General features: G+C 39.0%; 1 protein-coding gene across 2 annotated transcripts in view; it reads right to left on the bottom strand.

Annotated features, from left to right (window-relative positions):
• Positions 1 to 10,922: 10,922 nt before the first annotated feature.
• The window catches only part of ANKRD50 (ankyrin repeat domain 50), an 86,301-nt gene continuing 74,647 nt past the window's right edge, over positions 10,923 to 22,576 (bottom strand). For both annotated transcript variants that reach the window (XM_019522051.1, XM_019522052.1), the window contains exons 3-4: positions 18,540 to 22,090; positions 10,923 to 13,731 (exon numbers count right to left, since the gene is read on the bottom strand). In XM_019522051.1, coding sequence (XP_019377596.1) covers positions 18,543 to 22,090 — 3,548 coding nt within the window. In that variant the 3' untranslated portion in view covers positions 10,923 to 13,731; positions 18,540 to 18,542. The remainder of the gene's footprint in view (positions 13,732 to 18,539; positions 22,091 to 22,576) is intronic.

Raw genomic sequence — 22,576 nt, 5'->3', positions numbered from 1 at the left:
CCTCCATGACACTAGTTTTCTTATCCATCTACAGAGAAGAACTCTAAGCACCTTATGTCTTGATTATTGCAACATTTTTTTCTTTGGTATTGACAAATGCAGTCTAGCTCACTTGTGTTCATTCAGAATGCTGTTGCAAAGATCTTTTTCACGGCCTGTCATTTTCACCCTGGCACCCCACTTTATGAATCTTTCCTTTGGACCCCACTTCCACTGTATCAAACATAACCAGATTGTCTTCATTCTCAAGGCCTTTTGTGGCTCATCTTCAGCCTTTATGCTATCTCTCATGCACTACTGAAATGTTGATATCCATCTCTGACTGACCCCTGATGATAGCCTCCATCATCCACTAGATGTTAGATTTTTAAACAACCCTATCTGTGTTTTTTTTCTATGTTGCTCTTCACATTTGGGACTAGCTCTCCAAAAATAGCCACAAAGCTACATTGTTTCCCTTCAAATCCCTTCTTAAAACTCTTAAAACATGATGTCTACCAGAACTTGGTAACTTTTATGTAGTTGGGGCACTGATATTATGCCAATTCTGCTGACTAGTACTCATTATTTCTTTATATCACACCATACTGCCTGCTTGTCTCTGGTCCATATGTATACTATGGCAAGGATCACCTTCCAGTTCTGTGTTCGTACAGCAGCTCCCGCAAAGGAGGTTTGATTCAGTACTTAAAGTTATAAATAAATGGTGTAAATATGAAAGGAACTTGGCCATGTGAGGTACATTTCTCAGAAGACAATACTTCTGCTAGAGTTTGAAGGCTGGAGCAGATGAGGAATAGTTTGAACTTGGCGATATTTCAAAACTGGGGACAATGTCTTATTTCTGAAGGAGTCAATTTAGTTTAGAGAATATTAAGGTTAAATCAGTTTGGGTGTTTAGAGATGTGCTCTGGGAGGCGGGATGCTTTAATTAGCACAGTTCTGAAAGTCGTGCTAATTAAAGTGCCTAAAGTGTCATATGTATCAGTGTCCCTGTGCTGAAAAATTGACGCAGGAGAAAATTGTTGAACAAGCTTTTGTTTAAAGTGCCCCGTCACCATTTTTCAGAGTAGGGATGCTGATTCTTGTGATGCTGGAGTCTGCTGGAACATGTCAGGGCAGCCTCTCTGCATGTATATAGGAGCCCTTTGAAACTACCTGGCAGCTTATCATAGAATCATACAAGGTTGGAAGGGAACTTCGGGGGTCATCTAGTCCAACCCCCTGCTCAAAGCAGGACCATCCCCAACTGTATCGTCCCAGCCATGGCTTTCTCTAGCTGGGCCTTAAAAACCTCCAAACTTCTAGTCATCATAAGTCATCTATAAAAATCAAGCAGCTTAAGAATAAAATTAAAACATAGAAACATATTAATGGTCATTACTAACATGCAGTGAAAACTAACTTTGGAGAATATGGTTTGGCAAACAGAGCACAGGAAATGCAGAAGAGAACCTGTCAGAGCACAGGAAATGCAGAATCTGTCAGATACCTTAATTTCAATCAAAATAGAATGGCACTGCTATATTTGTATCTGTGATCCACTTTGTATTGTGGTATCTGACACTAAGAACAATGTAATATTTCATATTGTTCCTAGTTTTCAGTTAACTGCTGAGTAGAAAGCAAATCAAGCCGAACTGGCAGCTGTCCCTGCTCCTTCATTGTATTGCCATGTTTGTTTTCATGTAAATACTGTGACACTGTGAGAAAGACAGATAACTCAGCTTCCATGGTCTGCATGTCACTCCATCCCTTTTACTATGTGCAGAAGCAGGGTCCCCACAGTCTCAAAGGATCTCATGGTAAGTGCTTTTTAAAACATATGCTATTTATCCCAGACAATGGATGACAGCCAAGGTTTAATTTCAAGCATATTGTTCAAACCCAAGGATATCTATAAAATACAGAGAAACTTGTCTTAACTGAACTAATAAAACCTGGTAGCTTAATAAAGGTGGCCTGCTAATAAAACTAAAACAGACAAATGGGCATATGGGATATAAGTGAGTATGTGCCTGTCTAGCGTGGTGGTAGAGGTGAGTCCCCAGCATACCCTACCCACGCAATCCTGACTGCATATCCAAACCTGGGAAGATGCTGGTGAAAAGCTCAAGGGCATCCCTCTCTAGCCACTCTTGAGATCTTGGTTTCCAGCATAGTTCAGAAGAGCTACTGAGGATGATTCTGCCAGCATATTTCCCAGGCTGCGGCAGGCAAGTAGATATGGGTAGGTGGGCTTGTCCTGACAGAGTAGACATACCCTGTGTGTGTAAAAAGAAGACATTTTACATAAACTCAGTAACAGAACAATAGATGATTTGGGTATGACAATGACAATTAAAGAAAACTCTTAGAGGAATTCTTTTTAGCTTCTCTTAATCACGGCTTGAGATCAAATGCATTCCTTTCACATTGGCCTGGATGCAGTTTGGCAGAGTTCTTGCTGTTGCTAAGACTGCTAAGGGTTTGGCTTAGATTTATAAGTATATCAGGAATACTGAATTACAGGCAATTTTGTAACTTAAATGGGCTTCGGGCCTATTTCTAGGCTGGATACTGCCATCTGCATTTTTTGCTACCAGGCACTGCTTAAAATGAATCCATAATTTCTTATGTCATAATTATTTTATATATACATGTGCAGTCATATTTTTCTCTGGAAACATCCAGCTTTGGCTGAGTAGGCACCAATATGCTATCATTTGTCTCTTTTGTGTTTGTGTTGCCCAACAACTGAAAATTTAGAGGACAATTTTCAAATTAGTGTTCTGTTAATTGTCCTCCACTGGTTCTGTTTCTTGGGTTGTCAAGCTCTGATGTTAAATTATTCTCTTTTTTATCTGACAAGTCAAGCTACATTCATTATGCATTTCTTACTCTTGGGAGCGTCTTTTGTTGCAATGCCAGAAAGCTCAATGTTCTTAACTATCTGGTCACAATAAGACTCTCTGGTAATGATGCATATCTTTTCTTGTTAGTTGAAAAAGTTTTTTTTCTAAATGTGCGGAAGTTAGTTTCTTTTTTATATTGTACAATATTAATATAAATTACCCTGAAGTTATTCCATGTCAAACATGCTTGCTTAACTGTATGCAATCTAGGAAGAAACTTGTTCAGCCAGGGATTATAGTTTCAACAACTGAGTGGTCTTAATATTTAAATACTAGTTAACAACAACAGAAATCCTTTTACAACTGTATCACTTGTTTTAAGCCAAAAGCAGTCACCAGCCCCTGGCAAATGTTAGGCAACCTGTATGCAATGAGCAGGCAGTCACAAGTCAGTTCCAGGGGATGACAAAGAAAACCAAACATTACCATTATCATAGGGCTTAACTGAACAGTCATCACTCAGGGTAATATCCTTTCACCCTTACTCACAGTGATTAGAATTTCATAACTCTACTAAAATCAGTGCGACTATTTGGGGAGTCTAACTTAGTGAACAATTTATTTAATGAATTTCATACAGTTTGAAAGTAATTAGAGAATCATTTTAACCTATTTCAACCAGTTCTCATTAGCCCCCCTTTAGGGGAATTGTCAACAAAAGGAGCTGAAATACTTTCTTATCAATCCAGAACAGGACAAAATGGGGAAGTTGGCACTGTTAGTTGACTGTATTCCACATTATTTATGGACAAAGTGATATTTCTATTTGTTAGTATACACCTATTAGTAGAACTGAAGTTCATTTTTATAAGAAATACTTCAAAATGGTGGCAGGAGAATAGAATTAAAAAAAAAAAAAAGACTCTTTTTGAGATGAACCCTTCTGGCTTCTTCGCAATAATCCTGTCTATTCTTTATTGGTTCACCACATTGTTTTCTTTTTTACTTTTATCAGGCAAGAGCTGTTTAGACGACAAACAAATCTACTTGAAAATAATATTGTTTGGTCAAACTTTATTGTCTGGAAGTGAGTGCCTATATAAATGTTGTTTCCAAAACCATCAATTCCTCATAATGGATAGAATAAAAAAAATGCAGATTATTAAGTTTACCTAGCAAAGACAAGGGCAGTATTAAAAAAAAAAAAATAAAAACCAGGACAGGAAATGCCAAATTATTTTGTTTTCTATTAGAATTAGTAGCACTATATAAGAAAAAACTGGTATACAAGAAACAAATGCTGAATGACTGTGGGCAAGTCACTTCATGTCTTTTGCCTCAATTTTCCTGTCATATTGGGATAAATAATTGCATTCTGTGAAGTCCACTGAGATCTACTGATGAAATGGTTGAGAAACATGTTTGATGTTGCCTCCCATTGCTTGGAAAAACCCAGACTTTCTTGAGGCTGATAACTGGTTACATTACAACACTCCTTGATATACTTCTGGCAGTGTAAGTATGCATTTAAATTGATGTGAAGGGCTCCTTGTATAACCAAAAATCAGGGCCTTTTATAAATAATACTGGCTACTTAAGGACCAGATTTTCAGAACCTGTTTACAATTGCAAAACAGGTACTTTCATATCTAATTGCTCTAACCTGCACCAGCAAAAATTGTAGCGTGAAGAAAGAGAAACATGTTTACATTAAGCTGGAAAACAGGCACTTGGTGACTTACTGAGACTTAGGCCCCCTCTACACCTGCAGGGAAAGGTGCGATTGAATCTAATGCATGGTCCACATAATCATGCCTATTGCCATGCCACATACGCATAGCAGGAGGCACAATTGTGGAATCAGGAATTAGATCCAACTGCACCTTATTGCCGATGTAGTGGGAGACTGATTCTGGGCTCCCTCCTGCATCGGCAAGAAACAGGCTCCCAGAGCTGGGAGCCTCCTTTGCTGAGGTGGCTCCCAATTGCGGAGGCCATGCACAGCTGGTACCAAGAGTCCTGCATCTGATGGGGCTCTTGGCCCTAGCTGTGCCGCACATGTCCTCTCAGTGCTGGCTGCATGTGTGGGCCAAGAGGTTTCATGCACCCCCAAACCTTGGAAGTCATGGCTGCCATGATCCCTTGGGCTCAAGGATTTCATGCACCCCTGATCACAGCGGCTGCTGTGATCCCGTGCCAGGGGTTTTACACTGGGCATGGTACGCACCTGTGGATGGGACGACTCTGTAATATGTATAAATTAAAGCTTGATAGCAACCAGCTATAAAGTTAGTACACACTTTATAACTGGTTGTAGTTTTTATTGCGTGTAGTAGTCTTAAGAGAATTGCACAATTAACCAATTAATTGTGAGATACCTGCAATGTGTAGAGAGGCCTTAGTGCATAGCACTTCATTCGGACTTTTACGTTCCTGATGCTGGCACTAGCTTACTGAATGGCCATTGGCAAGTCACTTCATTTCTTTTTGCCTCAATTTTCCTCTGTTTAAAATGGGGATAACAATACCTGCCTTCTTTGTAAAAGACCTTTGTGAAAAGCTCATAAAAAGCATGCATGGTACCTATCCAACAATATTATTATTACAGCCATCCCAAGCATAGTGGTATTTTATTTGATACAATACTGTACTACAGAGCAAGAAAGGATTGCTTTATAGGACTGTGTGAAACAGCACCATTTCGTTTTGACTTGCATTTCGACCGAACAGCATTTCGTTTTGAAACTGCTGTTCCGTTTCGTTGCGTCAAAACAGTTTTGCTGTTCCGATGCTGTTTTGACATGTCGCCCACAGGCTACAATGGCAAAGCTCAAAACAGCCTATAACTTTGTCATTTCTGGCCTGATTTGTATGAAGCTTGCAGGAATGGTAGCCCCTTTTGAAGGCATGAAGCCTGCCACATTTCAGGGAGATAGGTGCAGGGGTTTCGGGGAAACTGCACCTCAAAGTCTTGAAAGCAAAACTTATGTCACGTGCATGTGTTAAGCCACAGCAGGGTCAAAACTGCAGGTATGCTAGCCCCTGCTGAGGCAACGAAGCCTGCTGAGTTTCAAGGAGTTGGGTGCAGGAGTTTGGGGGAAACTGCACGTCATGTTGCGGACAAGCAAAACTCGTCACATGGGTGACAGTGTGTGTTAAGGCACAGCAGGGTGAAAACTGCAGGCATGCTAACTGCTGTTGAGGCTACAAAGCCTGCCAGCTTTCAAGGAGATGGGTGCAGGGAGAGTCTGGGTTCTGGGGCCCTGCAACTCTAGCTGCTGACAGGCAAAATTTGTGACATGGGTGGGTGACACCGTGTGTGTGTTAAGGTGTGTCCTCTCTTAACTTACACCAAGGCAGAAAGCGGGGCATTTCAAACTATCCTGCTTTTTATGTGGTTTTTCTATCCCTCCCCTAGAGCACAAGGATTGGAAGGGACCTCAGGAAAGGATGACAGTCACTGGCCAGCTACACAGTCATTAATGACAGCATTCCTTCCCCACCCTTCCCCTTTCTTTCCCTTCCCTCTCCTTACTTTACTTTCTGTTTCCCTGCAGGCAAGCCCAGCTTGAACTTTGAAACGTTTCGACTTGCCTCATTTTGTTTTAAGGCTGCTTCAAAGCTCTCCGTTTCATTTCGATTTTGCTGTTTTGAGCTTGAAACGAGTCGAAACAGCATCAAAACGAAATTGCTGGCGAAATTTTGCACAGCCCTATTGTATATTTGTGAAAATATAATAGCCAGCTGAATAGCCTATTTTATACCAGAGGTGGGGCTATATTATCTTAATAGTCCATTCTATTCCTAATATCTATGAAGAAAAGTGAGAGCACTGAGTAGGCTTCTGAGTGCATTGGCAAGATATAGAAAGTACAGGAAACCCCTGTTATTCGCAGGTTTGGCATTCATCATTTCAAATATTTGTGAAGGCCAAACCCACATTTTAAATACACTTTAAACTTACTGGAAGCATTAACAGAATCAACAACATAACAGTAGAAGAGGAGGCAGGGAGGAAACAGCTCCGAGCAAACATGAAGGCATCAATAGTGAGGGACTAGATGTCATGAAACACTGAATGATGGTAAAATGGCAGGGGCTGATGGGTGATTCTAAAAGAGATGATGGTGAGAGAGGGGAACCTCAACTCTAGGTATTAAGTGAAGAACCACCCCATAACTGAGAGCAAAATCTGTTGCCCAAAGCACTGAAAGCAAAGGGTATTTAATGCACATATAGTCATTCACACTTTTTTAAAGGACTCTATGAGATTTTAGTTGTGCAGTTCTCACTGATTGTAAGCCACACAGCTGAACTTCTGGACATCACATTGCTTATTTTATGATGATTCGTATAGGACCTTGATGATTTAAATTATATGTATTACATAACATCTGGAATAGTAAAAACTGACTTGGAAGAGATTGCTTGAAGAGAGAGTCCCATCGCACCATTCAGGGCACTGCTCCCAAGTAGTCATTTAATGTGTGACTGCTCCTCCATCTTGCCACCTTCTAACTCAGTGTATATAATGGTTCTATTTGGTGGTTGATTTTGAGATGCCCCAATGTTTCTTGGTATGTTGATAACACGTAGTTTCATGCATTCCTCTCGTTTGACCCACAGTGTTGGTAAGACTGTGGCATGAACAACCTGGTTGTAGACTGGTAGCAGATTAACAGTGGATGCTTTAATACAGAATATGACTGCACCACTTGTTCAGAGTTACAATACAAAGAGTCTGTATACAACAGCCATCTTCATATTTTTAAATCATTATGGAATGAAAAAACGGTATTACTACTTACTTGGTACATTGTTTTGTGTTAACTTCTCTACACCAGTCGTGGACATGAGGATTATTCTGAATTGCTGCTGAAGCTTTTGCTAATGACATCTTGATATTTTTGGGGTGGCAACTTCATCAAGACTTCATCAAACCTAATGTCATCTAGGACACAAAAGATCTTCAGTTTATAGGTATCTGATACAGAGGTCCCAATCACAAAACATACTTTAGAAACCACTTGTCCTTGTGGCTGCTCCTGGGGACTGAATATGTTTATAAATACATTTTAATGTCCTTATTATACAGAAAGAATGAAAATAGATTTTGTTTTGAGAACTGGGCAAAATGAAAATAGATATGATTATTTATTCTGTTCGTGCACTTATGCTACACTTCTCACCCTCGTATCTGACCACCTGCTCTCTCCAAAATGCTCTGTTCACCCTTAAAACAACTACAGATTGATTTATTTATTTAGATATTAGCAGGTTCTCTTAGTCTGAAAGTGCATATTTTGCCTTTTCCTTGCTCCAGGAAGAACACAGTTAGTAATACAATGTTCATTTTTAAGTGAAATAGTAATGCAAACTTCAATGAAGCAGCAATAAACACTTAGAATATTAGTTTCATTTGTAAACTGTATCATGCCAGGACAGCAGCCTTTTATTTGCCCTTGTTTTGATTCTCCAAAGGCATTTTCTAAGTCAGAGTTTTAGTTCTAATGCATTTACATAATCCAGCTAAATCTTGTTGTACAAAAGACTTCTTGTCTCAAAAATCTATGAATTGTAATAATTTAAGAATATAGGAATAGTATAACAAGCATAGGCAACAGTCCATCTAATCTGGCCTATTTGGCAGTTGTCACAAGAACCTCTAAGAGCTGAAACTCAGGCAGTAAGATACCTTTTGCAGGAAATCTACTCAGGCACAATAGTAGACCTTGCATCTCAATCCTTTTTTGCAAAAACATTTTTAATTTTTTTTTTTTTAAATGAACCAGATATTTGGGAAAGTGTTTGTTTTGAAAATGCTGACAAATGGTGTTTCAGAAGTAAATACAGGTCCTGAGCATGGACCAGTCAAGCAGCTGATTCAGAGTTACCTATCCATCAGTTTCATTGCTGTTACTGGCAGGGACTGGGGTTCTCAGGGTTTTTTGGCTCCAAGACAGTTCTGATGTGTGGAGTACTTTGGAGCTAGAGATGCCAGGATTCCAGATTCCTAGGCCAGCTGGCTTCTCACACCAGCTCCTCAGAAGTCTGAACCTCTACTGTGATGCAATGAAAGTTCATGAAAAATTTCAGGTCCTAAAAATTGGCATTTTCTTTTTTGCTGGAAAACTTCTGATTAGTGCTATTGAGCACAGCAAGCTTTTACACCGTCCTGGCATGGCAGATTGTTTTAGGGGTACAAAGATGGAATGGCTAATGAACACACTGCATTCTGGCAGTCTCCACATTGGGATATTAGAACAAACTCCATCCAGGAAAAAAGGCAGACAGAGCACTTGCTGGGAAATCAGAGATAACTACACCCACATATTGGGTATAGAAGAGAGAGAAGTAACAACCATCAGCACCGATAAGAAGCAAATGTCTTATGATCCAGTCTCTACCCTCTCAATCTGTGGAACGTATTTGCAGGACATAAAACTTAATTAAATTACAAAAATATAATGCAGGGATCTTTTTAAAGTTTATTTTTGATAGTTGGAATTGTATCTATAGCTGTCCTTTCATGATTCCACTTGTTCAATTTTAACGTACAGTAAAAAAAAAAAGTGAACACACCAGATCTTTTTGTGACCTAGATACACTAAATCTTCATGATAAAGGTCAATCATTACTGAAGGAAAGCCACAGAAAGATTGTACAGGAAATATATAAAGAATGACTTATCAGTAATTATATGTGCCCTCTTCTCTTTTCTCCTAATCCTGCAAACCAATAAAGCCCTTGAAACCAGAGACTGAAGAAAACACCTACCAGAAAACAAGGAGGCAAACCTGAATCATAAGTCAAAGAAAGCACATAAATAGTTTAACTCTTTTGTATGCAGAAGTTTTCTACAATAAAATCAAAACTACATAATAATCTAACAAGTGAGAAGTGATTAGATTGAGAAGAGAAAAGACTATGACAATTGCTGGAAATTTTTGGGAGTAGGAAGAACAATTGCTGACAGAAGTCACCTAGGCCTATTTTAAGCAACAGCCTCAAGAACTGCTTTTATGTGGGCCTCAGTAGAGGAAGTATGTCTGCTTTTCAGTGGGATTCAAGGATATGTCCATGCATCAAGATGCTTAGATTTCTAGAGGAAATGGCTTTTATTTAATCAGAAAGACTAATAACTGTGAAGCAATCTTGCATCTGGTAGTAAATTTAAAATAAACATCACTCTTTTACTCTTTAAACGTGTAAGTGGAAGGTTAATTTTGCCAATTCTCCTAGCAGGCACAATGGTATAAAGACCATTTTTAATGAAGGAAGGTGGATCTACATGTTCCACTAATGTGCAGTAATAAATTGTGGAGCATATTGCTCCTGGGAACCTCCTGGGCATGCGCTTTAAAACATGCACCCGGATCACAGCACATTGAGCCAGGTTTCAGCCTGCCAGTCTAGGGCTGCTCCAACTAAGGCTGCATGTGCTGTGGAGGGGTTGGCTGGGGCATGACGGTGCTTCAGCATGGAGCAAGCTGGCAGGTACCCCCTACACTGAAGCACCCCTCCACACCCCTTGTAACCCAGGCAGCCAAGTCAGCAGCTACATGGGTGCTGCGGCGCACAAAAAACCTCCGCAACAGGGTAGTACTTGTATTAGCAACTACTACCCTGCCCGGAGTTTATTAGCTTTATGTACACTAGTAGGGGCACATGTGTAAATGCAGAGACATTTACTGAGCAGTTAATCAGTCAACTGGCAGTAAATGTCTTATGTAGATATGCCCAGAAAGTACAGTGGATTTTCTTCTGCTGCTTCTCAAGGTTGTCTTGTAAGAAGATGGAAGCTAAAACTGAAAACACTAGGGTGTACTGAGCACTTAGTACTTTTGGAAAAAACAAAAACAGGGATCAACACACTTATGTAGGTGCCTGAATATGAACATGAGAGTTAACAACAGGCACCGAGTTTTGAAAATGATTATTTGGCATGCCTACCATTTTTATAATATTCTAGTTTCTGTTAAGCTTTTTTACATGCTCCTCATATATTAGTCAAGTTTCTCTTATCTTTAATATACTTTTTCTGAAATACCCCAAGGGAAGAGGTAGCAAAATTAAAACAGTTAGATGTCTGCTGAAAAGCAAATATATTTATTATGCACTTTTCATATACATAGGGATTTTTGCTTAATATAATACAAGGAATAAAATAAAAATTTTACAATGTGAAATTCATTCAATGTACATTGTAGGCTATTTACAACCCAAACCAGGAAAAACAGTCTATCTTCAAACCAAGTTAATTGAAGAGTTTGGATGGAGGATAGTAAGCATAAGACATTTGCATAGCAGAGTAACTGATGAAAGAAAACATTATTTTATTTTTAAATAAATGGTAATACTTTTAATACTGATCACAAAGAGGACAAAAGACATCATTTGCCTCATTATCTTTCAATATGTTTTTCTTTTGAAGACTTTCTCCACATGCATACAGTACTGATGTTAATATTCACAAGGCAGTCCTTTTCCTAACTTGTCCATCATGACTCTGCAATCTCATTTGGATGGTTTAAAGGGAATCAATGAAATGGACCAAGGGAAAGAGGACTAATGGCACAGTGATTTATATTGTAGTCAGAGCTGGATGAGACAAAGACTCTGACCAGCAAAACTCTGCTGAGTTACAACCACCCAACCCTACTGATTTCTAGATGACTGTATGAATGTAAAAGAGCAGAAAGTTACCCAATATTTAAAAATTCCAAATGGAATTGCTAACATTTGGGGGATATTCATTTTGGGTTTTTTGCATGGGAGAAAAACTATGATAATAAAATCATACACAAAAAACAATATGGAATATTTCACACCCTTGTCAAACTGGATGTTTTAATAGAGCTGTTCATACTCTACTCCAAAACAATACTTAATCTGCAGGAACTGTGTTTTTTATTATTATTATTATTATTCTGAAAGTAACTTTTCAACAGGTCTTTCAGTTGACTTGTTAATTAATATGTTGAGTTTCCCCACCAACTGTTTCAACTGTAAATATTATCCATACAAAAATGTAAAGCTGTCTGGAAATGGTAGCCCCTTGTGAAACTGGCCATATCTGTGCATTCTGGCACAAGGTGCATTTTGTAATAAAACAATAAGATTAAATAAATATATCCCAATGACAATCAAGGTCAGTAGAAAAAGTAAGCCTTCAGGAATCTCTTTCTACAGAAACAAAACATACACCTAATAAGAAAGAAATGCTTTATTCTTGCACAGTATTGCAAATGCACTGTACTTGAGGTTCAGAACAAGTTTGATGAAACATTTTGGCCCTCTCTCCTTATTAAGCCATTAACATTCTTAAGGCTATTTTGCAAGAGTTCCATCATGTTTATTTTATAAATGTCCCACAGGGACAGAAGTTCAATACTTGAAACATTCACCTCAGAATTATTAAATATTGCTGTGTGTCAACTTTTAACATTACATTTTACTACACACTGAATGCCTGACTATAAAAGGTTTTCTTTTTACATTTAATAACGTAAGTAAAGAATGAGGTGCATTGCTTAAAAAAAAATCAAAATTTATGTATATTCTATTGACTGTTAATTTTGACAATAAAATATTTGGATGTTAGCCCCCCAGAATGTGTAAGTATAGCATTAAATGTCAATTTATCTAAATTTATGAATAGATGACATAATCCAATTCAACAGTTATGAAAACTCATCATGACAACTTTGTATCATACTATTCTGGGAATGACCTGAATTGTAGCAAGAGAAAAAATTAATCTCAGGCCTTTAAAGGAAATACTCGTGTAGAAAATGATTTTCATTTTCTAAAGGGCAAAGACATATAAAAGTGAACAGTATAACATAACTTGCATTTTCAGGAACAAACAACTGTTGTATGACCCGTGAGTGATGCAGTTAAACCATTAGTGAGCTTTGTATGTTCCTCCTTCTGGAATGAAAGGGGATTCATACTGTCACTTGTCAAGCTAAGCAGGTCTAATTTTGCTTCCTCATGCAAGTGTCACACAAGTAAAAAATTATGTGTTTTTATTTAGAGTTATACCTGATTTATGAAGGTGTAACCAAACACAGAATCAGGCCTTATATTATATCTTGTAATACAAAAACGCATAAAGCAACTTAACTTAAATGTTTATCATACAGTAATTTGGGCTATTCAGTATGGCTACATTTTGGCCCCGAATATACAAACGTGGTTCCTATCATCTTCAGTGGTAGCCAGTCTATAACACCCAGATTTGGTGTTCTATAGATTAGATTTTATAATAAAAAAATCCCAGAGGTTTGGTATGTGATTATAAACTTGTTCCTTTTTACCGCTAAACAGAGTTGTTTTACAGATAGAACACACAAGTACTGGAGTTTATCAAATACTGTAACAAGACTTATTTTTTCTTGAGAGAACTTTTGAAATACACAGGAAACTGACCATACATTACAGCAATGCAAATGTGATTTAAACTGTATGCTTAGTTTCTTTTGCCACAGGAAAATAAATACAAAAAGCACTGCCTTTCTATACACAGTCCACTGTGGCACATGCACATTTATCAAGCATTCTGGAATAGGAAATCAAAAATTCCTTGCTTTTACAACTTTCAGCTGTTGTCAGGGGAAACAGAGCATGTATCTTTCTGCAATTAACAAAAAAAAGTGCTTATTCTGTGTGGTAAGTACAAAGTACACAAAATAAATTTCTGAAGCACAGAGGGTTACACATCGAGAAGGCAGCCTTAAAATTTAGGCACATTACAGTAATTAAGGTAACTGTACTGCAATAATCACATTCTTAGTTTTATAGTTGGACTAACAAGCATCATATGCTTTCATCCCAGCCAGCTGATTAATCATTCCCAGCAGAAGCACTTCTATTCATAGCATCTTGAATTCGCCTAAAATGCAAAATAAAAATGTATTTTAGAATTTTCCATATACATACAGGACCTGCAGAAAAACCAATACATACCTAATTTCTATTAAAAGATATGTACAAAAATATCTGCAGGTCTTGAAATAGATATTTCTTGACAGATACAAGCACAGAACTGCATACCCATGCAGACATTTAGAGGGGTTCCAAAACAATTAAAACTTTTGAAGGCAATACAAAAATAAGGAACAAATAATAAGATATGGTGCTCCATTCAGTTAAATTCTTGGAATACTGCTGGCATTGGTAAAATATTATTTGCCAGCATGATATTCCACAGGCAGGTCATTCATAATAACCTAGATCAATTTGTGAAGCAAGGCTCAGAAAACACACTAGTTTACGGGTCAGTGAAAGAATATTTTTTCTGGCAAAGGAAAAGATAACTTTAAAGCAGTGTTTTTTAACCTGTGGTCTACAGACCGTGGGGGTTTGCAGGCTATGCCTAAGGGATCCACAAAAGATGACCATGTTCAATCAAAAGTATGTGAATACCCAGACTTACAATTCAAAGGGGTCTGTACCTCCATTCAAAATTTCCAAAGGGGTCCAAGCACCTCCAGTCAAAAGTTTTTAGGGGTCCAGAAATTAAAAAAGGTTGAAAACCACTTCTTTAGAGCAACAGCCTGAACTTGCATATTGGGCAGGTTGCCTGACACTGGTCATAGCCATAGGACATTTTGCTTTCCACAGGCATATGGTTCTTCAGGCTTACATGAGGAGCAAAGTAGGATGTTGCTTGTTGCGCATTACTTGCTCAGTATTGTTGCGCATAGGCCAGCAAGAGTTGAGGACCATGATTTTAGAAGCTACGCCATGAGGGCAACTATCAACACAATCATTTTACTTTTAAAACCAAGTTGTGTGAAATGATGAAAGAATATTAAAAGCCACACTTGTCATATGTCATTGTATGCACCATATGCTGGGACAAACATTAAATGGAAAAAAGGTTTCTACCCTAAATACAGTAAGGTTTTTGTCAATCTACAGTTTCTAATTGTATGCAGGTTCATAGTTCAACATTCTTTCCTCATATTTTAAATACATCTAAAACAGAATTTTAGTTTACCAGTTGAATGACTGCATCTATGCTCTTGCAACAGTAGTGGTGTTCTGATGACATGGCTGAGTGATTTTAACACACCTTATAATCAATGTTGCATTTGATTTCATTTAGCTATTGTTTACAGGATAGTATTTGGGTACATGCACTACAAACAGACTACACAGTGGGCATGTCCCCACAAGCAGAGCATGCGTTTCCTCAGGGACAAATAGCAATGGCACAAATTTGTGTCACTTCCAGTTGTTCCTGGGGAACACCCCTGCATTGTGTGCTCTGGTGCATGGCAAATTGCCCTGGGTGGGGTAGGTGAGGCTGAGGCCAGCACCTGGGTTGGCCCCAGCAGTCTTACCTGTGGTCCTAGGGGCCTCTTGGGGCTGCAGTGGCAGTAATCTGGGCAGGCTCTGCCTGCCCAGAAGCTGGAATGTGGCTCTGGCTGGCCAGGCTCTGGTTTTGAGTGGCGCACGCTGCAGCCACGTGAGCCGTGCCACTTTTTTTTTTTTTTGCTATGTTTTTTGTTTTTTTTTTTCCACACTGGGATTTCCCACTGTCAAAAAAGCTTGCCATGCTGCAAATCAGCAGTGTGGCAAATGCGTGAACACAAAGCACATGAAGTTTATGGTGCCACAGGCAGGTTTCCGGCATCACAAACTGCACATGTGCACTTGTGGGGATGCACCCAATAAGCCATTGAATATTCAGGACTTTAACCTTTTAAAATATTGAAAGGGAACAGGGAAAGTTTTCCAAAACGTATTAGTTAATAAGGAGACAAAGTCCCATTTTTCAGAAGTGACCGACACTTAGGGTGGAATCCTATTTCTCTTCACATGCCCAAATGATACTAACCCAGCAGTATAACTACCATTTTTGGCACTTACAGACAATCTGTGATCCAATTCCACATGCAGTGTAGACACACAAGTGTCCATCAGCTACAGGGTGCACTTTGGATGGACATGCACACAACTCTGTGAATACCTGGATATAATTATGGAGTGGCAAAAACAAGATGGAGAGGTGTACCACAACAGCCCAGTGATTAGGGCACTTGCCCAGGATTTGAGTACCAGCTTCTAAACCCCACTCAGAGGGTTTGAACCAACATTTTTCTAACTTCCCAGCACAGTGCTCTAACCACCAGACCTCAGGTCAGGCATTATTCAGTGTCCTTTCCAGCCCTCCTCTTGATGCTGAACCACTGCACCTTGCATTTAACATTAATTGGCCAAAATGGATAAATAGCACACATTGAAGCAAGGGTCCAGGCTAAAACTTGGGACCACCCCCACCTTTCCACAGCAGATGCCATCTCACTGAAACACACATGCTTTGGCTTTTCCTTGTCCTCCTCCTAGCCCCTCATATCTCCCTCTCTTGGATGTCCAGGAAGCCAGCTGCTCTCTATCCATTTTATCCAATGACTATGAAATGCAAAATGTAGAAACATCAAGTTACCCCTGACCTGTTTCCATTCTGCTTCAATATTTTTCCTTTTGGCTGTTCTACACTACCAGCATCCAACCATTAGTTTTAGTTCTGTGACTAACATTTTGGGGATTTACACAAGCTGCACACCTTCCAGGGTGGAATAAGATCCAGTAGAGTATAAAAGCCAGAACAGATCCTTTCTGAACATGCTAAGGAGAGGATAAGCTGTGCAGAGAGAAGAGACTCCAAAACCCCCAAGAGACATTGATTTGAAGGTACAAAGGGATCTGATGCCCATCCCAATCACGCAAAAGGTGTAACTGTTGGGGCTGTGGATCATTTGCACCATCTTGCTTGCAGGAGGAGCCTGGGATCAGCTGGCAGGGGCCACCCTGGGACTGAAACCACTGGGCAGCCCCAATCTTTCCCAGGATCAGCTGACTGAGACGGCTCTGGGGCTCAAGTATTTGATTTCATTTAGCTATTGTTTTCAATCTGCTGATTGAAAACAACATTGCTGATTGAAAACAACATTGGCTGGTTCTGCGGACCATATAGGGGCTTGAACTAGCCCTATGCATTCCAGGAGCCAGCTGACAGGCCACTAATTGTCATGTATCTGGTTTTCAAGGTGCAATGGAAACTAGCCACAAAGTTAGTCCACATATTTTGTGTAGTAACTCTGTGGCTGGTTTCCTGTTTTATTGCACCATTAATCCCCTGAACATTTGGCTGGTTTACACTTTAAGATGTGATTAACTGGTTATGTGGCTTGAAATCCACATAAGTAGTCCTAAATGCCACTTACATGCTTAAAACATAAGTTGCATTTGGGCCATAAGAGTCTAGGTCCTATTGATGTTTAATAAGATCAGGAATGTGCCTTTGAAAATTCTACCCAAACTAACCAACTGGAAATAAAATATAGCTATATTTGCTGTATAATAGTAGACAGTTTAGAAAATCTAGGTTGAAAATGTCCCTTTTCTTAACCATCCACTCTATCACAGACTTTAGGGAAACAGCTAATGTTCTGGGTCTCTCTTCTTTATAATATACCTCAAAAAATAAATTTGCAATGATGAAATAACCTAAGACTTATACGTTAGTAAAAATTACTTCTATTATCCAGGACAGCTTGGGACAAACACGCTTGAGTTTTGCTAGCTCAAAGCAAGATTTAGGAATGTCTAACTCATCAGGTGACTTTGAAACAAAGCTCAATCTTCAACTGTCCACAAAAATTCTTTGTTGACTTGCTGCAAGACTGAGCCAACTAACAAGAACACTTCTGTTCTAAGAAGGAGCAATCTGGCCTGTCAGAATGGTAATATTCATGTAAACAGTGAAAAGAAATATTATGAGGAAAAAAAGGCAATGCACATAGAGTAGCTTTCGCATTTCAGAAAGATGTTGGAGTTCAAATGTTGTTATTAATATAGCCCTGGAACCTTAAACAAGAAACAAACTCAAACCTTATTAGGATTTGGGGAATAACAGAGATGGAGAAAAGAACACTAACTCTTTACTGACTCTGTTTGTCCAAAAAGGGTATTCAAACCCACTAAATTTTATATTTATGATGTATTAAGTAGAAAGTGAAAAACTTAATTTAGTTTTGATTTTTAAATTCTACTCAGTAATGAATGTATGCAAAAGCATGTCCCATACACAAAAAAACTGGTCCCATAACACTGAAGTTCGTTGTCCAATGAGCTCCAAGCAGGCAATTCCTATGCACACATGGAATACCAGATACTTTAAAAGACGGAACTTATGTTGTACTTTTTGCAACTGTAAGACCAGGCAATCGTATTTAATTTTCAACTTGTAAGAAAAACATATTCTAAGATTTGTTAGTTCACAAATATAGCATACTTAACTATAAATGTGTAAGATGCTTCAACAGTATCTTGAAATTGTATATGTAACCATGAATACATTTCAATCTAGATGGGCATTCAGATTTTATAAAATGTTAGCTTTGAAAATATAGCTAGGTATTTTAATATGGGTTCTTCTTTTCAGAAGAAAAGAAACCCCCAGACTAACACGTACTTCTTACAGTCACTTGTCAAAAGCAGTAAGGTGACACCTGACCCTGTAACAATTCAAAAGAAAGAAATACTGACTATCCAACTGTTTTATTAAAAAAAAAAAAAAGTCAGCACATGAAAAAAGGACTTTCAGTTTACAATTTTCATTCAAAACATGGCTGATTTATTAAAAGGTATTTAAAATGCACATGCTATGCTTCCCTCCAATTGTTTTACCTTTTACAATGGTGTTTCCTTTTTGTAATTGAAGCTTGGGTCATTGCTCTCAATCTGAAGTTTTAAGGCTTGCTTAAGGCTTAATTCTGTCTCTGCAGGAGGATAGCCTTCCAGAACTTCCTGATGTCCTCTGTCCTGTACTGTTCGTGGGACAGAAACTCTCCCAAGAAAAACCTGATTGCTCTGAAGATGATAATTTGGGTTTGTCATTATTCCATTTCTCTTCTTCTGTTCCCCACTCTGTTGGTGAATTAAGAATTGTTGCTGAGATCGACCAACTTCCTGCTGAGCTGGAGGAACTAAAATTTTGCACTGAGGCTCTGCTGGCATTGCTTTAAGTGGTGCACTGGTCCCAGATTTGGCAATAGGTCCTCGTTTATCAAACTGAGTCATTTCATATTCTAAAACTTTTGGTTGAGAGGAGCTGCTCTGCTTAATCTTTTTCCCAGCAGAGCCAGATTTGCTGGAGTTTTCTGTCTTCCCTCCTTTGTTTGCTTTAGTTGATTTCAAACTAGGTTTTACTTGGCTCCATTCAAATTCACTACTTGGTGAATTATGGTTCTGACTTAATGAATGAGTAGTGGATGAAGGAGAAACAATCGACTGCCTGCTTCTGCTACGTGGCAGTGAATGTTGCTGTATTTGTTCCGTAAATGACATACTATGGAAGCTATCAATGGGAACTGTTTGTGCGGTTGCTGTAGATGAGGTGGTACGTAGAGATGAGTTTTTGGAACTTTTCAGGGAATTATTTGATAAGGATGATTTCTGACGGTCAACTGTAGAATCTGGCGATTCTGAAGGAGAACTGAAAGCATGAGCAGGCCCATTAGACAAACCACGCATAGCAGGCTGCATATCACCTCCACCAGTGCTCCCTGAACTATTTGATTTTATTGTTAATGACTGCATTTTTGATGAGACTGACTGCAAGGGCTTTTGTTCCATTGTGTGGACTGGAGATGGAGTGCAGCCATTTAGACTAGATGCACCATATTTTTCCAGTAATTTAATAATTTGAGAATGTCCATTTTTGGCTGCAACACGCATAGCAGTGCGTCCAAACTGGTCTGCATGATTTGGATCAGCACCATGTTCCAGTAAAATTTGCACAACATCAATGTGTCCTTCTTGGGCTGCAATGCAGAGTGCAGTAGCACCTTGATTACATGTATGGTCAACTAAGGCTCCATGCTCGATCAAAAGCTGAACTACCTTCACATGACCTTGCCATGCAGCAGACTGCAAAGCAGACCTTTTCTCATTATCTGCAGCATTTACATCTGCATGGTATGTTATTAGTAACTGCACCATCTCCAAATGGCCCTGCCAGCAGGAAACATGAAGTGCGGTCCTTCCCTCAGCATCACTTGCTTCTACATTCGCACCATTTTCTAAAAAATACTCAGCCATGGTAAGCTGATTTTCTAAAGCCAAGATATAGAGCGTTGGCCGACCATCAGCATCTTTGTAGTTCACATCTGCTCCGTGGCTAAGAAGCAGTTCAACTATATCTCTGTGACCTTCTAGGGCAGCAACACGGAGAGCATTTCTCCCATCATAGCCTCTCTGATCAAGGTTAGATTTATTTTCCAGTAATATCTGTACACAATCATAGTGACCTTCTTGTGCAGCCAGTATGAAAGGTATACGCCCATCATTATCAATTTCATTTGTTCTAGCACCTTGTTCTATAAGTGCTTCACATATCAGCCTGTGGCCTTCAAAAGCTGCCATGTGCAAAGGTGTCCATCCAGCATCATCTCTATGATTTTCATCTAGCCCTCTGTCCAGCAGAGTACGCACTACTTCAACATTACCTTGTGCAGAGGCTATACTAAGGACTGTTCGCCCTTCACTATCAATGCTATCTACAGCTGCACCCCAAAATAAAAGAGTATTTACAACTGAAGCATGGCCCATGGAGGCTGCTGCAAGAAGGGGTGTACGACCATTGTTGTCAGTATGATCTACATCAGCTCCTCCTTCTAAAAGTAAGTCAACAACATCTACATGTCCTTCATACGCAGCTACCAGCAATGGAGTCATACCATCTTTGTCACAATGATCAACTTCAGCACCACGGTCAATTAAAAGGCTAACTACTGAAGCATGTCCCTTACTAGCAGGTACACAAAGTGCAGCAACAGACAGAGCAGTCCTTCCATCCACGTCCTCATGATTTACTTCTGCACCATGGTCCAGCAGGTGCTCCACAATCTCTTTGTGGCCCATATATGCTGCTGCAATCAAAGCTGTTCGACCTTCATTATCAGCTTTGTTGACTTCAGCACCATGCTGTAGCAAATTCAGAACTATATCTTCATGTCCTCCCCAGGCTGCTGCTCTTAAGGCTGTTCGACTGTCAGCATCTGCACAGTCCACTTTTACTCCAGCATAAAGAAGTGCAGAAACCACTTCAGTGTGACCCCCCCAAGCTGCAGACCGTAATGCTGTCCAACCATCATGATCAGTGTGATTCACATTAGCCCCACATCCAATCAAACAATTAACAACCTTGGTATGTCCTTGTCGAGCAGCTAAAGTAAGTGCTGTTTGCCCATGAGTATCTTCTATCTCTAAATCTGCTCCCCTAGAAACAAGTAAATTAACTACATCAAGATTGCCACTATACGCAGCATTTGCTAAGAGTGTTCTCCCATTTGAATCACACTGGTTAACTGATGCTCCATTATCTAACAGAGTCCTAATGGAATCTTCTCTTTCCAGAGCCTGCCGTACAATGCAAGATGTTCGGTCATCTTCACTGTTGACATGAGCACCAGCTTTTACTAGTAGCTGCAGTACTTCCTGTTCTTTAGGGATTAAAGTGGATAAAGAGTCTTTGACAGGTGTGCCATTCCATATCATCCACAAAGCCAACTCAGAAGTCTCTAACTGCAAATTTGAGTTAATTAGATGCAATGCAAATTCTTGAGCTTCTAACGGTGTCAAATCCTTGGCTCGACAAGTATAACTCATTGCTAGCATTCTATGTCCTTCTGCAGCATTACATAAGTATTTCTGTGTACAGTGCTTTACATCCAACAGCCATTCTGCAAAACTGTAGTGAAACAAAATTTTTGTATTTCCTAGCCCATCAACAAGAACTTTTGATAGAACATCTAATTTGCGTTGAAAGTCTTCCATAGTCAATGTCATGTTTTTGGTCCACACTGCATGATACAATTCTGTTGTGGTCAGTGGCCTACAAGCTGCAAGAATCACGTTCAGAATGGGCTGGACCTTTGCAAATTGTTTTCTCACAAAAAGTCTTTGACAGAGCCAGAGATATAGGCCATTTAATGTTCCAGGAATGTCACGGATCTCTCTTAGCATAATAAAATTTTCTACAACTCCATCTAGAACACGTTCTAGATACAAAAAGCAACCACTACTTTTGATGTGAAGCTGGTTCAACATTTCTGCAGTTTCTTTAGTAAGATGCTGTCTCAGTGCTTCTTCTTGATCTAGACGATGGAGAATATATTGTTGCACATCTTTCACAATATATGCCTTTCGGAGATCATCCAGACTTATTTTTCGAAAACCTATTTAAAAGACAAAAAAAGGGATAAAGTTCAATGAATATTGCTTCAGGTTTAGTTTCAGAATGGTTTTGATCATTTGAGACTCTCAAAAAGGAAGACTTTTGGATAGGAAGACTGGGGAATACAAACAACAGCAATGCATTTATTGTACCTTGGATACTAAATCTAAAGAGGCTGTGAATTTTGCTATGATACTGTACCTCTAATATATACTGTATCATACTCTATGAACACAAAAAGTATACATAAAGAAACATTCTTAAATAGGATACTGAAGTCAGGTGTTTTCTCTCTTTAAGAAAATGTCAGGTACCTTAAAAGCACATGAATACATTATCACAAATATGAAATAATGACATGCATCCTTTAACAACTACAACACTTTCTAATTCTGAAGTTTAAGAAATTTAGAAAAAAGAAAAAGAAAAAGCACCAAGGCTAATATTGAATAAGATGACAGGCAACACCGACTAGGAAGAAATATTT

Source organism: Gavialis gangeticus, unplaced genomic scaffold (genome assembly GCF_001723915.1).
Source record: "Gavialis gangeticus isolate Ggan-Ray unplaced genomic scaffold, GavGan_comp1, whole genome shotgun sequence".
NCBI lineage: Eukaryota > Metazoa > Chordata > Crocodylia > Gavialidae > Gavialis > Gavialis gangeticus.
Note: the sequence above shows the minus strand (reverse complement) of the source record. Positions and strands in the feature narration are given on the sequence as shown.